General features: G+C 38.4%; 1 protein-coding gene across 2 annotated transcripts in view; it reads right to left on the bottom strand.

Moving 5' to 3' along the window:
* Positions 1–17,584, bottom strand: part of MESK2 (misexpression suppressor of KSR 2) — a 123,074-nt gene that overhangs the window by 54,021 nt on the left and 51,469 nt on the right. For both annotated transcript variants that reach the window (XM_069128846.1, XM_069128838.1), the window contains exon 2: positions 7,911–8,003. In XM_069128846.1, the coding sequence (XP_068984947.1) occupies positions 7,911–7,966 (56 nt within the window). In that variant the 5' untranslated portion in view covers positions 7,967–8,003. The remainder of the gene's footprint in view (positions 1–7,910; positions 8,004–17,584) is intronic.

Raw genomic sequence — 17,584 nt, 5'->3', positions numbered from 1 at the left:
CCACGGGGTGCACTTCTGCAGGATCCTCCAACCCTTCTCTTCCCTTCATCCCTCTGCCCACATGCCTAGCGTTGCTCGCTTTCGCGCTTCTATCTCCAACACACGACCAACTCGAAGTCTTTATTGCGGTCTTGCGATCGCCGCATTTTACGAGCACGCGGTCCGTTTACTAGCCACCACGCTAAGCGAGTAAACGCGGGCGTAGTTGGTTGCATGGCTCTTCCGCGCGTAGGCGGATGCAAGCGGCAGCGAGCTTACATCAGGCGGAAAATAAGCCGACGATACTGCGGAAGTACGAGGCGAGGAAAGCAAAGGGAGTAAAAAAGAAGGTAAAAGAAATTCGATGGATAACGCGAGGCCATAAACATCGAAATATATGTACACGGAAACGCTTAGTTGATTTACCGCGGCCCGAGGTAACGCGGCTACCAGCCGACTAAAGTAAAACGTGACCATCTTACGAATAAATGGAGGCGTTCCGCGCGAGGAGCTACGGTGGAAAACGCATTTTCTACCTTGGCTACGGCGCGCGTGTTTTTCGGATCTGGATAGGGTATATAAGAAAGTCGCGATTAACGTGTTGCATGAAGCGAACGCAATCTCGTTACACCGGCAACGGAAAGTTACGTTTGTCTAAGGGGAAATCTACTTTTTCTTACTACCGGAGCTAACTATAAGGAGTACGGCGAAACAATTATATATTTTGTAGAGGAATGAAATTCAGTACGCGTTGAAACTGAAATGTTTATTTGCCGGCAAAACGGAGGTAAATATTGAAAATAAGAGATGCTTTGGAACATGGTCCGGGCTTGCTGTATATCTTTTCATTCCGTTGAATCTTGTGCTTTATGCGGTAAAAACAGGGAATGAAAGCGACGCGAAGACTTAAGAAAATAAAGCGGTCTCGGTGCTGGTTCTTCGAGTTGAAATCATAACGAAGCGTGTAAAAGTCCGTGGCTTGGAACTTCTTTCTGTCTTTACGCGGGTATATCTGCAGCTGGTTAGATAGTTGAGAGGAACAACCTTGTTGGCGGTTAATACGTGAAATTACGTTTTCTCGTGCAGGGAACACAGGCTAACAGCGTTTTCTACTCTCCCCTTTTCCCTGGTCCGGCTTTCCTTTTGCCGCGGAACTTCGATCGTGAAACCGCCCTAACAGCATTCGAGAATTTTGCCCGTGAAATATGCAGATTTAACCAGCAGACGGAAATGCTACTGGAAATATTATAAACTTCAATTTCTTCGTACGTAGTAAAGATGTTAGAACGAAATAAAAACTATTCGACTATTAGTCACTGGATTACTTTCTATCAGATTCTAGTCCGATATGACGCATCATTTTTTATAGCACGCGGCGATAGGCTATCGCCCACTATGAATATAAAAGCGAAACTGCTAATAGCTAAATCTGAATACGTACATAAGTCAAAAATATTTCAACGTCGATTCATTTTTGATACAAAAATGAAAAATATAAGTCACGTTTCTCTGATTTTGCTTTTCATTTAAAAAATTTAATATACTGCCAATTAATTTCACATAAAAACTATCTCAATCCGCCGTTAATTTGTACGCGATGTTCAAATTTGTATTATATTGTCACTAGAATTTGATTAAACTATCCGGAATGTTATGACCGGTAATGTAAATTCATATTGTCAAAGAAAGAGATAGAGAGCGAAAAATTGATACGTATGTGGCACAAAGAAGGGTCACAGGACAGCGTGGGTAGGCGAATCCGCTATAAAATGAAAAAAATCTCGGTATACGGAAAGGATATTACGGTAAAAGAAAAAAAAGGAGCTGGTGATGCAAAAAAAAATTTGATCCCAAACGATGTATTATTAAGTTAACATCTGGACAGTGTCGACTCGAGTACGCACTGTTAGACGTCTTCGAATTTATCTTTCCCACCTAATTATGCGGTTGTTCGGAAATTTCCATTTCTCCCTTCCAGCTTCTACATTTTTTTGTCTTATTCGTCGTTGAGAAGCTTATAAATCCTTCTCGTCACGGATACGAGTTTGGAGTGGGCGGCGAGCGTTAAAAATGTAATAGGCCCATGCGAGGCTTCATTAAATATTTGAAGATGAACCTTTAAGAGTCTCGACGACCGGCACTGCTCACGATTTTCTAGAACGTTCGTCGAGTTCGTTCGTTGCATAGCCGCGTGCATAAAATGGCATTCGCTATACGTTTAACGCCAACGTGACCGGACTTCACGTTAAACGCATCGCCAGCAATCTAATCTATTATCTCGTCGCTCGTTTACGAGCTTTGCCACCGACGCGACGCCTTAACGTCTCAGGAATTCCTCGCAATTGTCACTCTTCCCGCATACGGCTTTTTTCACCTCTGCTCTGGATGAAAACACGCGTTTGATGCTTACGCGATGAAAATTACGTTGGAATAGTGAACGGAATATTTGTAAACTGCGAGAATAACTGTTATTTATTAATAATTTAGTAAGCGTAATTTAGTAGCGTGTGTATTTTATTTCTGGCGATCATTTTGTTAATTAGTACCTCACATGAACATGAAAGTCATAGTAAGATGAAAAACAGAAGGCACGTTTTGTGAGATATTCAAAATTAGAAGATTAGAACTGGAAGATTGGAATAACGCCTATGAAATTTACACGTTTCACGTGGTTGAGGCGTGCTTTCTTGCGTAATTGCAATGAAAAGCTTTGAAACTTGTATAACGCACGGGAAATCTACGGTTTCCTTCACGTTGGAAATACGAGCTCGTAATTCATCTCGAAAGCTATGTTAAACACGTTTCATTTAAACTCTGCTGTTTTGTAAATACCTGCTGTATGATCGTATAAAGTGTTTCTTTCAAATTCGTTCACGTATGAAGAATTTTACATACACACGCTGGGTTATCGATAAACAGAGAAAACAATGATGGGACGCAAATTAACTTTCAGAATCGAGTATAGTAGAACTGTATTTATTTGAACGAAATTTTAGTTAATGCCCGATTAACTGCACTTTTGCTGCTTCAATTCACTTATCTGAACGCGAGCTCGTATTATGTAAACGAAAAATGGTACGTTTCTGTTACATAAACTGCAATTATTGTATATAAATTATTTGTCCCCTGACAAGATCGGATAAATGGAGTTCTACTGTAATATCCATTGGGTATATCCCAGCGTGAACTCATTCGATATATTATCGTCGACATTTTCGTCAACGTTCGTATTCGAGCCTATGTTTCGGGGCTTTAATGTTTTTCATAAATACTTAAAACAACAGAGTGGAAAAGAGCAAGGGAAAGAAATGTTGGTGTAAAAAGGGCGCAGCTGGATCCGTCTCGGCAATAGTCGTTTCTGTGATGAACTAATACATAAGTAAAACCCTTCTCTAAGTTCGTAAACTCCCAAATACATTCGTGCGTTTCTCGCCCATTGCCACACAGACGAGAAACTTCCTTCTGCCTCGTTCTCCTGTTTTCTTTGCCTCGATCTTCAATTCCCTTCTCATTCCGCCCCTTTGTCTCGTTCCGGCAATTCTTGAATTCTCCGACTGTAATTTTTTACTTAAATAATAGCAATTGAAGATAACAAGTGAAACAAGTTGTAAATATCAATATATATTATTAAAACAGTATCTTAGGAATTTCTCTTTTATTCTTTCTCTATGAACACGTACCACTGTTTTTAAATTTTCTGTGGGCCACTATTTTTAAATAAACACTACCATTTTAAGGGGAGAAGGTACGAATAAGATTTGAACTGTTCGAAGGAGTTTAATCGAATATTATTTCATCGTACGAAAACTTAGCTAAATGGCATACAAGTTGAAAAGTCAACAAAAATAGAGCTATTACGTTATCTCTGTGTGGTCTTCCTGTAGAGGATAAGCATTTTAAACGGTGGAGCATAAGATAACAGAGAATGGTGCCAAAATTCTTTGTGAAATGTGAGAGAGGCGGATCTGTGTCTGACGTATGCAAATGTAAAGCAGTAAATTTGAGAGAATGCGTGTATGGATATATCTTCCGGTGTGTAAAGCTATGATATGGTACTATAAAGGTACTACGATATGACATTACAAAGTATATTAGTAGTGGATTATACGTAGTGTACAAGACTTGGCTGTTACTAAAGATAGTGCATCCTGGTTTTGTGTTACAGCGTTGTAAATACGAGCACGCGTGAATCGAGAACACATACAATTATTGTACACACAAGCCGGATACACGGATTGTGATACATATTAGCTGCTTTGGTAAAATTAGCGGTTCTTGCTCATTTTATTTCCTCCCGTACCTTTAAATGTCTCTCGGTACCGAATTCAATGTAATTTATTTAATTCTGGAATTCTATTTGATCGACCAATCAATGGCGTTCATTATTCTACCTGTATTTTCTACTAACGTAATATCGGAATTCAACAACGTGATTTAGTCAAACAAATTTATCAAAAGCAATCGTTTGAAGCGAAACATCGTTGTGGTGAGTCAATACACTTCAAAGTATTGCTACAAAATATTGCTTGTAACCAGAGAACTATAACCATATTACGTGCCATAAATCGTTACGATTAAGTTTTACGATCGTATATATGATATAAAATTTATTTAAAAAAAAAAAAAAACAGCAACTATGCAACAAAATAGTTCGATTTTACACCAAGAAATTACAAATACTCGTTTGCAACTTCTTTCGTATCTTTTGGACACGCTTGTGAATTTCGAGATTTTGTTAAACGATCGCTAATCGATTTCTCTGTAAAGTTAATTTCATCCAATTATTCGAAATTCCTTGGAATCTAACGGATCGGGGATTAAAACTCGAGGACAATAGCATCGTCGTCGCAATCGCAGAAGTCGCAAGCGGGGCTCTTAAATCCGAAGACTCGCAAAGAACTGGAGTCAACCGAAGCGAAAGAACCAATTACAACGAATTACAAACGGCCTGTGCTTCCTTTTTCGTCGGCACTGTTCGAAACAAGATGGTATCGGCTGGTCCTGCCAATCGATATCTCTCGTGCGGCCGATTCAATCGTCCGTGATTGTTGCCCTGCATTCTCGGACTCCGACTAAATCTCATTCTCGACCACGGTTCTTCGTCCATTCTGTCCATAATCCTTTCCCTTCTTTGTTGTCTTCCTTCGTTCTCGTCCCCCGGGCATCAAACGATGATTACATCCCGAGACTAGAGGGTCAGAAATCGGGTCACGTTCCAAAATCCTCTAACTCGACCATAGCATCGCCTGCTAAAATATCTTCGTGGAAGATGGGGCGATCGTTTTGATCACAGAGTCAAAGATCACTGGCAGAACGAAAATTGATATGCTGCCTCAGATTCAAACTAAATTCTTCTTTTGCTTCAGCGAAGATTGTTCTTTAGCTTTGCTTTCAGGATGCTTTGCATTGCCGATGGAATTTCTTATACGTTGGAACCGATTGGATGACTTGAAATTAGAATGCTTTTTGGAGAAACAGAGATAAAGAGAGAGGAATATTTAATTGCGTACAGTTATTGATAGACTGTAGACGTTTATGTGATTATTTCACATTTTTATTAATACGACTGAAGAAATATGACAGAGAGAGTTAATTCACTAATAATATTTTAATTTATCTTGATTCGCTTAAGGCACTGCTGTGGATACTTTCAAAATATTTAATACATACATATATGTTTGTATGTAATCTATATATTTTTGTAATTTAAATAATTTAAATTTCTTACAAATGCGTAAAAATAGTTATAATTATCAAATTGTTAGTCGATGACTGCTATAGTTAAAGGTAATATATGTGACGTATATGAAAGGAATTTGTTTTCATGTACTAGTATCGTTCTAGCGTTTGATTTGATTCTATTATTTGATTCAATTTCGAAGTTCTTAGAATCTTTATCGAGAAAAAATGTATTAAGTTTCTTCGTTAGTTCAACGTGCTACGTATATATACGACATATGGTAGTCAAAAAAAGGGAAATTTCTCCGTGTGATCCTCCGATTGGATGGCTAGGGACTGAAGGTAAAATCGTTTAGAAAGAATTTCCTTAAGAACCGACACATTAAAGGAATTTCTATCCGAGGCTTCAAGAGACATATACGAAAATGTATCCGAATTCCTGGAGATCTTCGGATCCTTTTAGGATTCTTAGGTACCCTCTCTCGCATAGCACGTACTACGCTTTGCACTTTTCATCGAAACGCGCTGGAATATCGAGGTTTAAGCCGATTTCTGATCTCCTACGCGAAGCTCTGCCTGCTTGGATCAGCTTTATCCGCTTCTATTCGAAGATGTCCACACGTTGAACTTTGCACGACTATCTTTTCTTCTCTGACATCTGTGATAGTAACGGTTGGATAAAGTTTCAACGTATTTCTCGTCCAAGTTTCGACTTATATCGTTTAACGATTATTTGCGGCCTTAGCTGCAAAATTTAATTTCGTCCTTTTCTTCCGGAATACTTCGTTGATTAAACGTAGAGAAAGACGAATAGAATAGAATTGTCGGCAATATTATACGCTATTCTTTTTTACTTTCTTTGCCAAACGATAGATTTCTATGAAAAGAATATGAACGTTTATGGAAAATTCAAATGTATGTAAAAATATGTAAAACGCGGAATGCAATATGTAAAAATATACTATAGATACAAAGTGAAGCACTTGTTATAGGTTACGTGCAGCGTGCGAGACAGATCTTCATTTAAATACTATTAGTTGCGTTAATAAAAATATAAATCCGCGTAAAAATCCGCAGTCTGTCAGCGACTATATCGTTACGTTACATCAATCGAGATTTCCGCGATCGTTTCATCACATCGATAAAAATAATTTTAAATTTACAAAATCCTTTTTCTACACGAATCGCTCTCTGTATAATTTGCTTATTCAATATCGAAATTGCCGAATTATTGATTCGTAAAATTTAATAACCGAATATAATTGAAGCAAAATATTGCCTTTTACTTTCTTCTGCGAATCCATATTGCCAGAATTGATCGATTTATCGTCCTCGACCACTCATTCGTACTCGGTTATAAGTATTCGTAATAGATCGGAATTATCAGAATTTTATATCGTACCAAATGCTTTATATCGCATCGGAACGAAAATGAGATGGGAATTAAATTGGTTTAAGAAAGAATAGTCGATAAGAAGCGGCGAAAATTGCTGCGAGCAGAGTTTTCGCTCGGCTCGGTGAAGTGGGAAAATTTGCGAAGTGATTCGGCCAAGTGAATTCCGGAATAAAACGGATGATCGGGACGCTTTGATTCTATCGCACCGTCGTTAAGAAAGACACTACGGGGGTGGCTAAGGATCGAACCGTACAAGTTCTTTGATAAATCTCAGGCCCCGAAGAATCGAAGGGGACCAAGAGCATACGGATTTGCGAGGACACATTCGCTTTTATAGGGTTACTAAAATTTCACGAGGATTCTCTTTCCCTTTATCTACTAGTTCCAGTTCAGAAATATCAGTAGACATTGGAAGCACCATATACTAAACTAGACTAACTTTGGCTGGGTTTCGAACGATTAAGAGATTATGAAATTTGTCGATTAAAAATTGTATTAAAATACAGAAATTATTTCAAGATACTAAATACAATAACGATATTCTTGATGGTAAATTCAAGTATTTTCATTTGCTTCGTTTGAATCAAAAATAGTAAAACAATTTCTATCTCCATGGTTTTATGTCCACAACAGATCGTAAAACATTGTGAAATTGTTTAAACGTAGCGTACTATTATATTACGAACAAATTGTACGATTTATAAATTACACAAAAATTATAAATCTTATAAATATTAGTGGAAATCGAGCTTGTCTCGTTGAGTATAGAGTATAGTACTAGTAGTAGTATAGATCGATAGTAAAATATGAACATGAATTTCGCTTTAAAAGCGTAACAAAAGTTTTGCTAACTCACCGTCCATATTCCACGAAAGAATCCATTTTACTCGCTCCATCGGAGGGCATTCCCATGTTCGTGGTGTTCTCATGTTTGATTTGACGGTGAATTCTGGAAAACATAACGCAAGCAAATTATGTAAGTTTAATGTGGCGGCGTCTCCGGAGATCGGAACTATGAAGGAGATCGTGTCCTGAATTTCGCGTTCACCACTTCCGTATTCTCCGCAGGGAAACGAAACCATTCGATACATATTGTACGGAGTGTCACGTACCTTTTCCAGTTACTCCCGCATTTTAGATTCAAAGAGACCGTTTTCGTCTTCGATACGACTTTAGCGTGCGACGCGTGTAGTTTCGTTGAATTCCTCTGGTTTCTTCCCTCTGTTAAATCGAAACGCGTACACGTTCTCTTTTCCAGATTTTCCCGACGACAAGTAACAAACAACGAGTAACAAATATTCGTTCGTTTCAATTGTTCTCGACGAATGTCCGTGACAGAACGGTTAAAAAAAGTTTCGCCTGGTCGAAGAATTGCCTAAATGCTTAGACAACGAGTATAACTTTACCCGCGGACGGTCGCGTGCAAACAGCACCCAAATACCTGTTGCAGCGTGGAAAATTTGCGGCGTAGTCCCTGTCAACGTGAACTCGTATCGTTCTCGACTCTTTTCAAACGTCACGGGTCCTTCCGCGCGGACTGCGAACGTCCGAAACGACAGTTTGATTGTTTCAGCGATTTTGAAACCAGTACCGATAATAACTCTCGAATAAATCCAGACTGCGACGTTCGTGGGTTGGAATATCCATACAACTGCTTTTATTTAGCAGCTGTTACTTAATCGTTACGGATTATTTAACGAGTGTATAAGCAAGTTCGAAATTTACACTTCGTTCGGATCGGTCGAGTTTCCTGAATTCAAGCAATCTAAATTGTAAGTATAATAACTTGAAATCTCATAGACAGCATGAAATTGACAGTCATCTGATTTGAAATATCCTTTAAAATTTCTCTATTTATGTTTATTATCGATAGCCAAATAAATAATTTGAAAAATCTTATCCATATGAATCTGTTAGTTTACCTGGCTCGTGTGAAACAAAATCGAGGTCTCCTCAACTATTCTTTTACTTGAAAGGAATAACAGTTGCTATTCTAGTTTTACTGACATTGGCTCCTTAAATCAACTTTATGAAAATGTATTTAAGACGGTTTAAGATGTTAATCTTGATAACACCTATTGTTGTACATCGTTTTATAGATACTATTTCCCAGGCTGGAGATCACAAAATCGACAGTTTTATAATATTTCCACTATATTTAAACATAATATATCGTCAATCGCATGGTATTCCTTGCCAGTACAAATGGCAAGTTTAACATCCGTTATACCAACCATAATTAATCAAGTATATCAAGTGTCGTCGCATACACGTACCACTTGATCATCCGTGTAATTCTGCTCATACCAGACTAGCTGATCGAGCCGACGAGTCTCTGCTCCACATCGACATTCCCTTAAGCCAGAATACGTATATCCTAACCGGGTTAATTCTCGACAAAATCGACACGCTTTTGTCTGCTTTCATGTTCCGTTGATAATCTCACTGGCTTCTGGAGACGTTCTCCGACGTAATTACGCTTCAGACGAGCTGATCCCTCTCAATAGAAACGGCTGGTGAGAAGCCGAGAACAGAGCCTTTGAGTCATTATTTCCGCCGACGTCTGTTCCGTCCGATTCGACGTCGATTCTGTTTCTTGTCAATTCAGTTTGCCTATTCTTCGCGTATAAATACGAGCGGCCGTGCGCGGACTCGTGCAACGAAACGCGATAATTTGTCGGATACGCCCTCGTATACCTGTCTCTCGCAGCTCTGCTTCCTTGAATATGGCGAACGTTCATGCGTTTATAACTGCCACGTTGCAAAACTGCAACCCCGTGCACCCCTAATAAGCGTACGCGGACATTGAATGGATTATAACGTTAGCGTTTGCGGTCACGTGGATTTTCATTTTAATCGTCTGCTCGTTAGAGGATGCACGAAGCGTCCGCTTGTTGCTTTTGTTGTTTGTATGCTTCGACCATTATATTAACGTTATTTTGCGTCTAGGTAGATTATAGGCGAGAAGAATAGCATTAATAAGTTAGATTTAATTTGCTGTTGAACGTAATATGCTTGTAAATATAATTTTATTTATACAAAGAGATATGAATTTTTTGAATGAAACGGGAGAGGACTAAACAAGAGGAGGATATAGTATATACGCTGTTGTCGAATATAATTTTGTATTATTACGTCGTAATAGGTTTCATGTAAACTGATGTGAATAATAATTTTCGGGACATGTGTACGTATCATCGTCCGTTGAAATATTATGTTACACAGTGCTTAACGAGCACTGTAGATTGTTCCTTTCGTATTTTGAATAATTTATTATTTACAATTTAACGTTAATTTTAAACGATCCAATTTAAATACTCTTTATCGCTTCGAACGTTTGTATTAGATACTTTCGAATACAATTATTCCACATCGTTACGAAAGCACGAGGAAATTTGATAATTACACATGCTGCCCTCGCTTTAACATGCGTTTAATGCCATTATTATCGCAATTAGTATTCTGTATTAATATTGAAGAACATTTATCACGCGTTATAACGTAGTGTACACGATTTCATCAATTATTATCCCGTTTCAGCATTCTATCGAGCGACCTTTCTACTAGAATTTCATATTTAAACGAAAGGAAATGCTTCTCTCTTAATATTAAACTTACATCTCAATTCATTATCGCTTAATATCGTTTCAATATGTAAACATCGATCAATGAAATAACTCGCACTATGAAAGAACTTGACGAGACAAGATTCATACAAAGTTTGCAAGATTTTCGATCCAGGCTGGAAAGAGCGATGTAATTGGTTAACTCGATTTAATCGCAGTAATTGCGAGAACCGTGTGCGGCGAAAGGGACGACGAACAGGTACGTTGAAGCATCGAAGGAAATCCTCTCGCTAAAGTCCCGTGGTCGTGTAAAATCAGGGGGATTCCGGTTCATTTGTCTTTGCGGAAACTCTTCGTAACGACCTTGAAGAAATATCAAACTCTAGGGACTCGCCTTTCCAATCTTTACCCTTGCCCTTCGAAGTTCGCGCGACTAAATTAGAATGTCGATAAGTCGTACTTTGTAGAATTTCGCGGTGCGTGTCGGTGTCAGGGAGGTGAAATAAATTAACTTAGGAACACTCGTCAACTTCCATTAACGCATAGAATGCCACATGTATCTTTTCCCATAGAATTATCTAATTGTCCACCTTATACGTCTAAGTATTCGTATTGTAATAAAATTGTAAATAAGTATACAAGAAATAATAACCACGAGGTACAACAATGAAAAGATAAAGGATAGAAGATCAGAAGTAGCTGGTATTTGTTTGATCGAGCAAGAATCTGGCAGCGTCTAATGGCTACGTCTCTCGTTGTGACAAGGTAGTAGAGCAGGGAACAGAGGAAAGGTGACCCCTTATTAAGGGTTCCTTTGTCGGTGATTCCAGCTTATGGCGGTCGGTCTTTGCATTTCGGGACGAAAAGTTTAACGATATTCATACAAAGAGGGAGATGATATGGCGGTCGGTCTGGTCCGGAGGCGTGGGATCTGCAAATGAGCACTTTTTCCGCGCAATTCCGGCAGCCGGTGTTATTTTACTGGCTCGAGAGCGAAATAAAAGAAAAAGAAAGCCTGGCAAAGTGATGGAGATGTTAAGGCAAATATCCTCTCCTTCGACCTTTCTGTTTCGCTCCGGTCGCATACTGAGTTTGTTGAGATGCGACGAACCGTGAAAGACGCTCGTCTTATCTTCAAGTCGTGCGCGAGATACTTCGTCCACCCGTCTTCTTCTCGCCTTCTATTTTATCCTTGTTCCCCAAGTCCTTTAACCACCCTTATTCCAGACTCCCTTTCGTCTTACCTCGTCTATTTCCCCGTTACTCGATAGTCCGGTTTACTCTCGCGGTTTCCACACGGTCGAAAGTGTGGGTGTTCAAGCCTGTTCGTTTGCGTTCATCCTTGCATTATCCTTTGTGAACCGGGATTGGACGCGCAGCCATCCCCTCTTTCCTTTGTTACACTTTGATCATTATCTTTGGTGCGAGCTTCGCTTGATATTATGGGTGTGAGAAGTTAATTCGCAATTAACACGTTCACAATCCGAGGAAAATGCAATTCGCCCTAATACACGTGGGAAGCAATATACGTAGATAACTCGTCGTATAAAACGGTATAATAATTACGAATATTCAACGATATTTACGAAAGAATATATTATATGTATTTATATACTCGTGTCGATCGCGTAAAGATGAATAAAAATTGAAGACATTACAGAAACAGTCGGTTTTTACATATCTTTAAACAGTACGAAACCATCGCAATCGATTCAAGATATTTCCTGTAAAAATAAAAAAATAATTATACCAGTAGATAGGCAGAGAAGTTCTGTTTGATAGTATAATTTGAGCATGACACGAGAAGGTGTGAAACGACGAGCAATTATCATGAAACAGCAAAGTTCCTTTTATTTCACGGGAAACGCTTGAAACGAGCGAATGTGTTAAGCGATAATTGACTGATTCGCTTAACTACAAATCAGCGGCGCATTGCGTTTAATTAATGAGCCGCGCCCGCTCGATGCACGCGTTGATTTCTGAGTTTACGTGTAAACGCTCGTTTAAATAATTGCTGTGATTGATAAAGCGTTCGCGTTTAACGTTAGCTACTCGGTACACTTCGTTGCTTAAAAAATACTGCCTTTAAATATCGCAGCTGAGCCGGTTTCAAGGAATTTAACTGTTGGCAGGTAAACGTATTTTTTCACACTTCGTAAGGAAACTGGGTCAGCTGTAAACCAAATTCTTTTTCTGTTCCAGGCTTTCAAAAAATCTGTAAAAATTCTAGAATAGAATTCAGTTCTAACAAACGTTTGAAACTCTTTGAATAGAAATAGAAATTCAAGGAAAAGAAATCAGGGGTTGTGCTCGAATTATCAGCGACCCAGTTTATCAACGAACAGTGCAACGTGGAAATTCCGTATTTCATTAGAAATAAAATGTACCGAAGTTACAAGTTATTTTTGCAAAGTCTCTGCGTAATATTTTACTGTCTTTACGACGATACGTATATGGGAAATTTTATTAATTTCTACTTCCGACACATGTCGGAAGATAATTTTGAAATAAGTAAAAAAATTTACGTATGTGTTGAAGAAAATATGCCAAGTACCAAGATTATTTCTTCTGAGACAAATTCAGTGTTTCTATATTATTTGAAACGTGCAATAATAACCAATAATGCAGTTACAGTAATCGATATAAATGTCTGAAACAGTCAATGTACGTTTCTAGACAGTTTTAATATTGTATTAAATTGCGATATATCGACCGATAATTCGAGATAAATCAATGTCTCGCGTTGATTCGATTCGCTTCAATCCGCGAGCATTCGATGTAGATTTTCATTTCTTTTCCTTTTAATCCAGTTGAATGGATTCCTCTGCCGCGAGTTCGATGTTCTTCCACCACTTCTTTGCCGTGAGATCTCACCGGGAGAACCCGCGTGTAGCACAGAGAGCGACTGAAGTCTGATTACTATTTGCAAGCAGTTTGCGTCAGAACGGATCTTCAGTTTTAATGCCGTCACTAATGGATGCTAAAATGAATATAAACATTGCCGCTGATCCGCTTTAGAGATTTCTCGACGGTCCTTGCCGCTTGAGAGTTTCCTGCGTTCCAAACAACTTTGCTTTCTCGAATGAAAGGTACCTAAGTACCTTGAGCACGTAGCCGACAGTCAGCGTTCGCTATTGTCAGTGCAAGACTTCTTTCGATTTAGATTTTACTCGGAGGAAATTTATCGAACATGTTAAACTTTATGGATTTCATATTTGTAGCTTTTCGAGTTTCCTTTCAAACATTCCAATTCGCTGCGTTAAAAACATTTTTCAAATCTGCCTGTCGGAACAAAGCGCAACGCGTTAATAAACACGATCGAAACCGGAACAACCACAAATGCGTAAATTTAATCACTGTGAAAGTTTAAAATCTGAAATTTATGGGCTTCGAAACCTGTAGGATATATTATTTGTCAAAATTATAATTATTGTATCTAAAATTTATCGAATGATATTTAAATTAAAAAGAGTATTCTTTTATTTTCCTGGAAAGGAATCGTTTACAATTCGTTTACAAGGTATCGCTGTCTGAAAGATTGATAGCGTAATGATACCCTTGACTAATTAAACGATATAAATGGATAGAAATTTAGTTCAATGAATTCTGAAGTTCAAATCGTTCGAACGAAACACCAACTTCTAAGTGGTAACGATTGTGGTACACGAGCGTTATACAGAAATGCGTCGTGTAATGCGCTTTTTGTTCGGCAAATAGTTCCGTTCAATCGAGCAAACTTTTTCCCGTAATACATTCAGCCTGCGACGCCCGACAATTCGAACTCTCATCAATTCATTTCGCTGTGAACCGTTCGGACAAAAACACGAGTTTTCGCTTTCATACGTCCGGTTTGTTATATTTAGATTAACGTATTGATTTATTTTTCGCGAATGTAACGACCGTACAAATTTGTAGTCTATTCCAGGTGCGATGGTATTTTTGACAATGGTTGCGAAAGAAGATCCGACCGTGTCATTTTGTCGTCGTAAAATATCGCTGGCACGTTCGAACGAATGCTCGCTGGTTCGTGGATAACGTGAAATGTGACTAGTGTCAGCAACTTTTTCGAGATCATTTCAACCCATCGATCTCCATTGAAAAATAATCTCGTCCAGTTACCCTTCTAATTAATCTGGTATTACGTTTCGTTTCCCGTTTGTACGCAAATGCTCAAAATCACAGAAAACTTCCATTAAAATACGATCGTAAAGAGTTAACATAAAGATCTTCGCGAAACTATACAGATACAGGGTGTCACAAGTTGTTTTGACTCACGACATGTACGAGGGATATTTGATATTTGATCGATCGATTCCATAGATTGAAAACTACAGAAAATCGATGATATCGCAAACGTCGTTTCTTAAATTTACTTTAGAATTTACTATTACCTATGTGTATGTCACCTTCTTCAGGTATTTGTTTCTCGACAATGAAATCGAGAAATGGACAAAACGTAGAATCAATCAACTTGGCTTCTCATTTGTAGGATAAATTTCCGACATCGTTGTAAAAAGACGCAAAATAAATTATCCAATGTAACAGAACTGTTTACAACTTTAAAAAATATGTCTCGAACGACAATTCTACACATCCGACCCTTTTTTCTCTTTTTTGCTGTTTAAAATCGAACAAATACCCATCGCATACTTGGTCACGTATTTCCCGACTTTCTGTATCTTAAGAAACGTTCAAGAGATATTATCGAAGATAAAAAGAATTTTGATCGAAACTCGGTCATCTTCCCTACGATAATTCCGACTTTCGCTAATCCAGCGAAGCGTTACCGAGAACGTCAGAGCGCAGCCTAACAGAGAAGGATCGAATGGAAAAGTAGTTTTTCGCGCCATATGTACGCCCTACTTTTACTTCGGTTAACAGGGCGATTTATCCCCGCGAAAGCAATGACTATCGCAGTTTTTTGGGTAGCGCTGCAAATTTCTGGCGTTCACGCGCGTTCCGCCAGCCTGGAATACGAGCACGGATGTCGGTAGGCGAGGGTTTGGGAATGAGTCGAACGATTTAGAAGGGGGAGGGTGGTGTGGTTAGAGGTAGGATGGGATGGTAGAGTTAGCGTGGCATTGTCGTTTTTCCGAGGATTCGATGGAGTAACAGGGAGTCGGATGCGGCGGGGGTGTAGCACGACACAGGCTGGCGTTATTCCAACGGGGAAAACATTTAAAACAAAACCTGGTCGGTCCTCTCGAGCGTTGTATAGCAGACAGCTCCTGGTATGCAGGACGTATTCATTACTATCAAAAATATGGCTGGCTGCGTATTATCTACGCGTCTGCTGATTCATATTTACTCGCCAGATATCGGGGGCTGCGCGTGTCTTTTTACCTTACGAGAATAAACGTGCAACCGATGTCACGTTGTGCACAAGCCAGAAGCGTTGATATTCTTAATATACGAAGTTAACAATGTGCGAACATGTATATGCTTTTGCGTGGATAAGTTTCAGTATAGATAAACTCATAATGTATGTGTATACTTAAATTAAATTCTGAGCCACGTTACAAATTTCATAAAAATATTGTTTTAATATTCGAAGGGAAAAGTCGATGCAGGTATGGAAAAAACGAAAAATTAAGGTAGAAGCTTCATCAAGTGGAATAAACGTTTTAACGTCAGACGCGTGTATATTTCATACGTTACTGTACCAGAGATGCGTAAACAATATGATTCCTCGTGTCATTTCGACGAGAGGGAAATGTAATAATTCTCGGTTTATTCTCCGACATTGACAATGATTTACCATTATCTCGCTGCTTGCTTCTTAACGGAATAATTCTTAATCTTAATAAAAGTTATTATTTTATTTTTATTAACTTATCTTGATAAAAGTGAGCTAACGAAGAAAAATCTTGTTTGTCTTCGTATTTCATTGATCCGTTACGTAGCAACGTGCAATCAACAAATAGTTCTCTGCATTTACGGTTCTCATTCGCTTATTTTCTTGATAGGTGTGCGCGCGGTTCGCGTGCGCCGTGATTCACACTAGCAAATTTGTTTCCCGTCGAAAGGTGCACAAGGGGCGTAAAAACAAAGCACGCGAGGCGCACTCGTAAAATCGAAATACGGCTGTGCAGAATTTCAAGCGACCTTGCGAAATTAATACGAACACGTCGTTAAAGCGGGACAATTAAATTTCAGGAACAGGTGATTAAATAAAACATTGTGCAGAGCTAAATGAACCGTGCTCCGCGTTTCGAAACTAAAAATTTTATCGCGGGATCGTTTAACTCTCTTTCCGACTCGAAAATTGCCGTTGTTGGCATACATTGATACTTTCCAAGTCGCAACACCATTTAGTGTTCTCCCATTCAGCGAGCTACTATGGTGTGTAATCATTTGGCAGAAGAAGATTTTGGAAAATTTTCAAACAACACGAAAATATATGTATATAGAAATTACGTTATATTTATTGCAAACATAAACTTCGCAAAAATCACGAAATTATTCGAACGTCGTAAAAAATTATTATTTCTTTTGGCAATTAAGTATTATATGCATACATACATTTTTCGTTACTTGTATAAAATTTTACAAAATACTAGTAAATCCAACGTGTAACAAACAACATGATTTGTCGAAACATTGGTAATATTTAATTTAGTTCTCTATCATGGCCAATCCTCAACTGTTTTTATTACAGATCATTAGAGATCTGTAGTCTTCTTTGTTCTAAATTACTTTGGTTTTGAAAATTTATTTAGAAAATCACACTTTATTCATTATACAGCTATCGACTCACTGATTGTTATAAAAACGAATCTGATATAATTGTTTCGTTTAACGATTGAAAATAGACAAGTACTGTGTCTAAGATTCGTTACTTCATGAGAGGGTTGAAATAATGAAATCAAAATTCGGATTCCTTTTGGAGACGAGTGAGAGTAAAGTTACAAGTTATAAAACTGAAACCCTGACAGATAAAATAAGCTAAATAAATAAGATAAAT

The sequence above is a fragment of the Bombus flavifrons genome, chromosome 2 (assembly GCF_040668555.2).
Source record: "Bombus flavifrons isolate JBK064 chromosome 2, iyBomFlav1_principal, whole genome shotgun sequence".
NCBI lineage: Eukaryota > Metazoa > Arthropoda > Insecta > Hymenoptera > Apidae > Bombus > Bombus flavifrons.
Note: the sequence above shows the minus strand (reverse complement) of the source record. Positions and strands in the feature narration are given on the sequence as shown.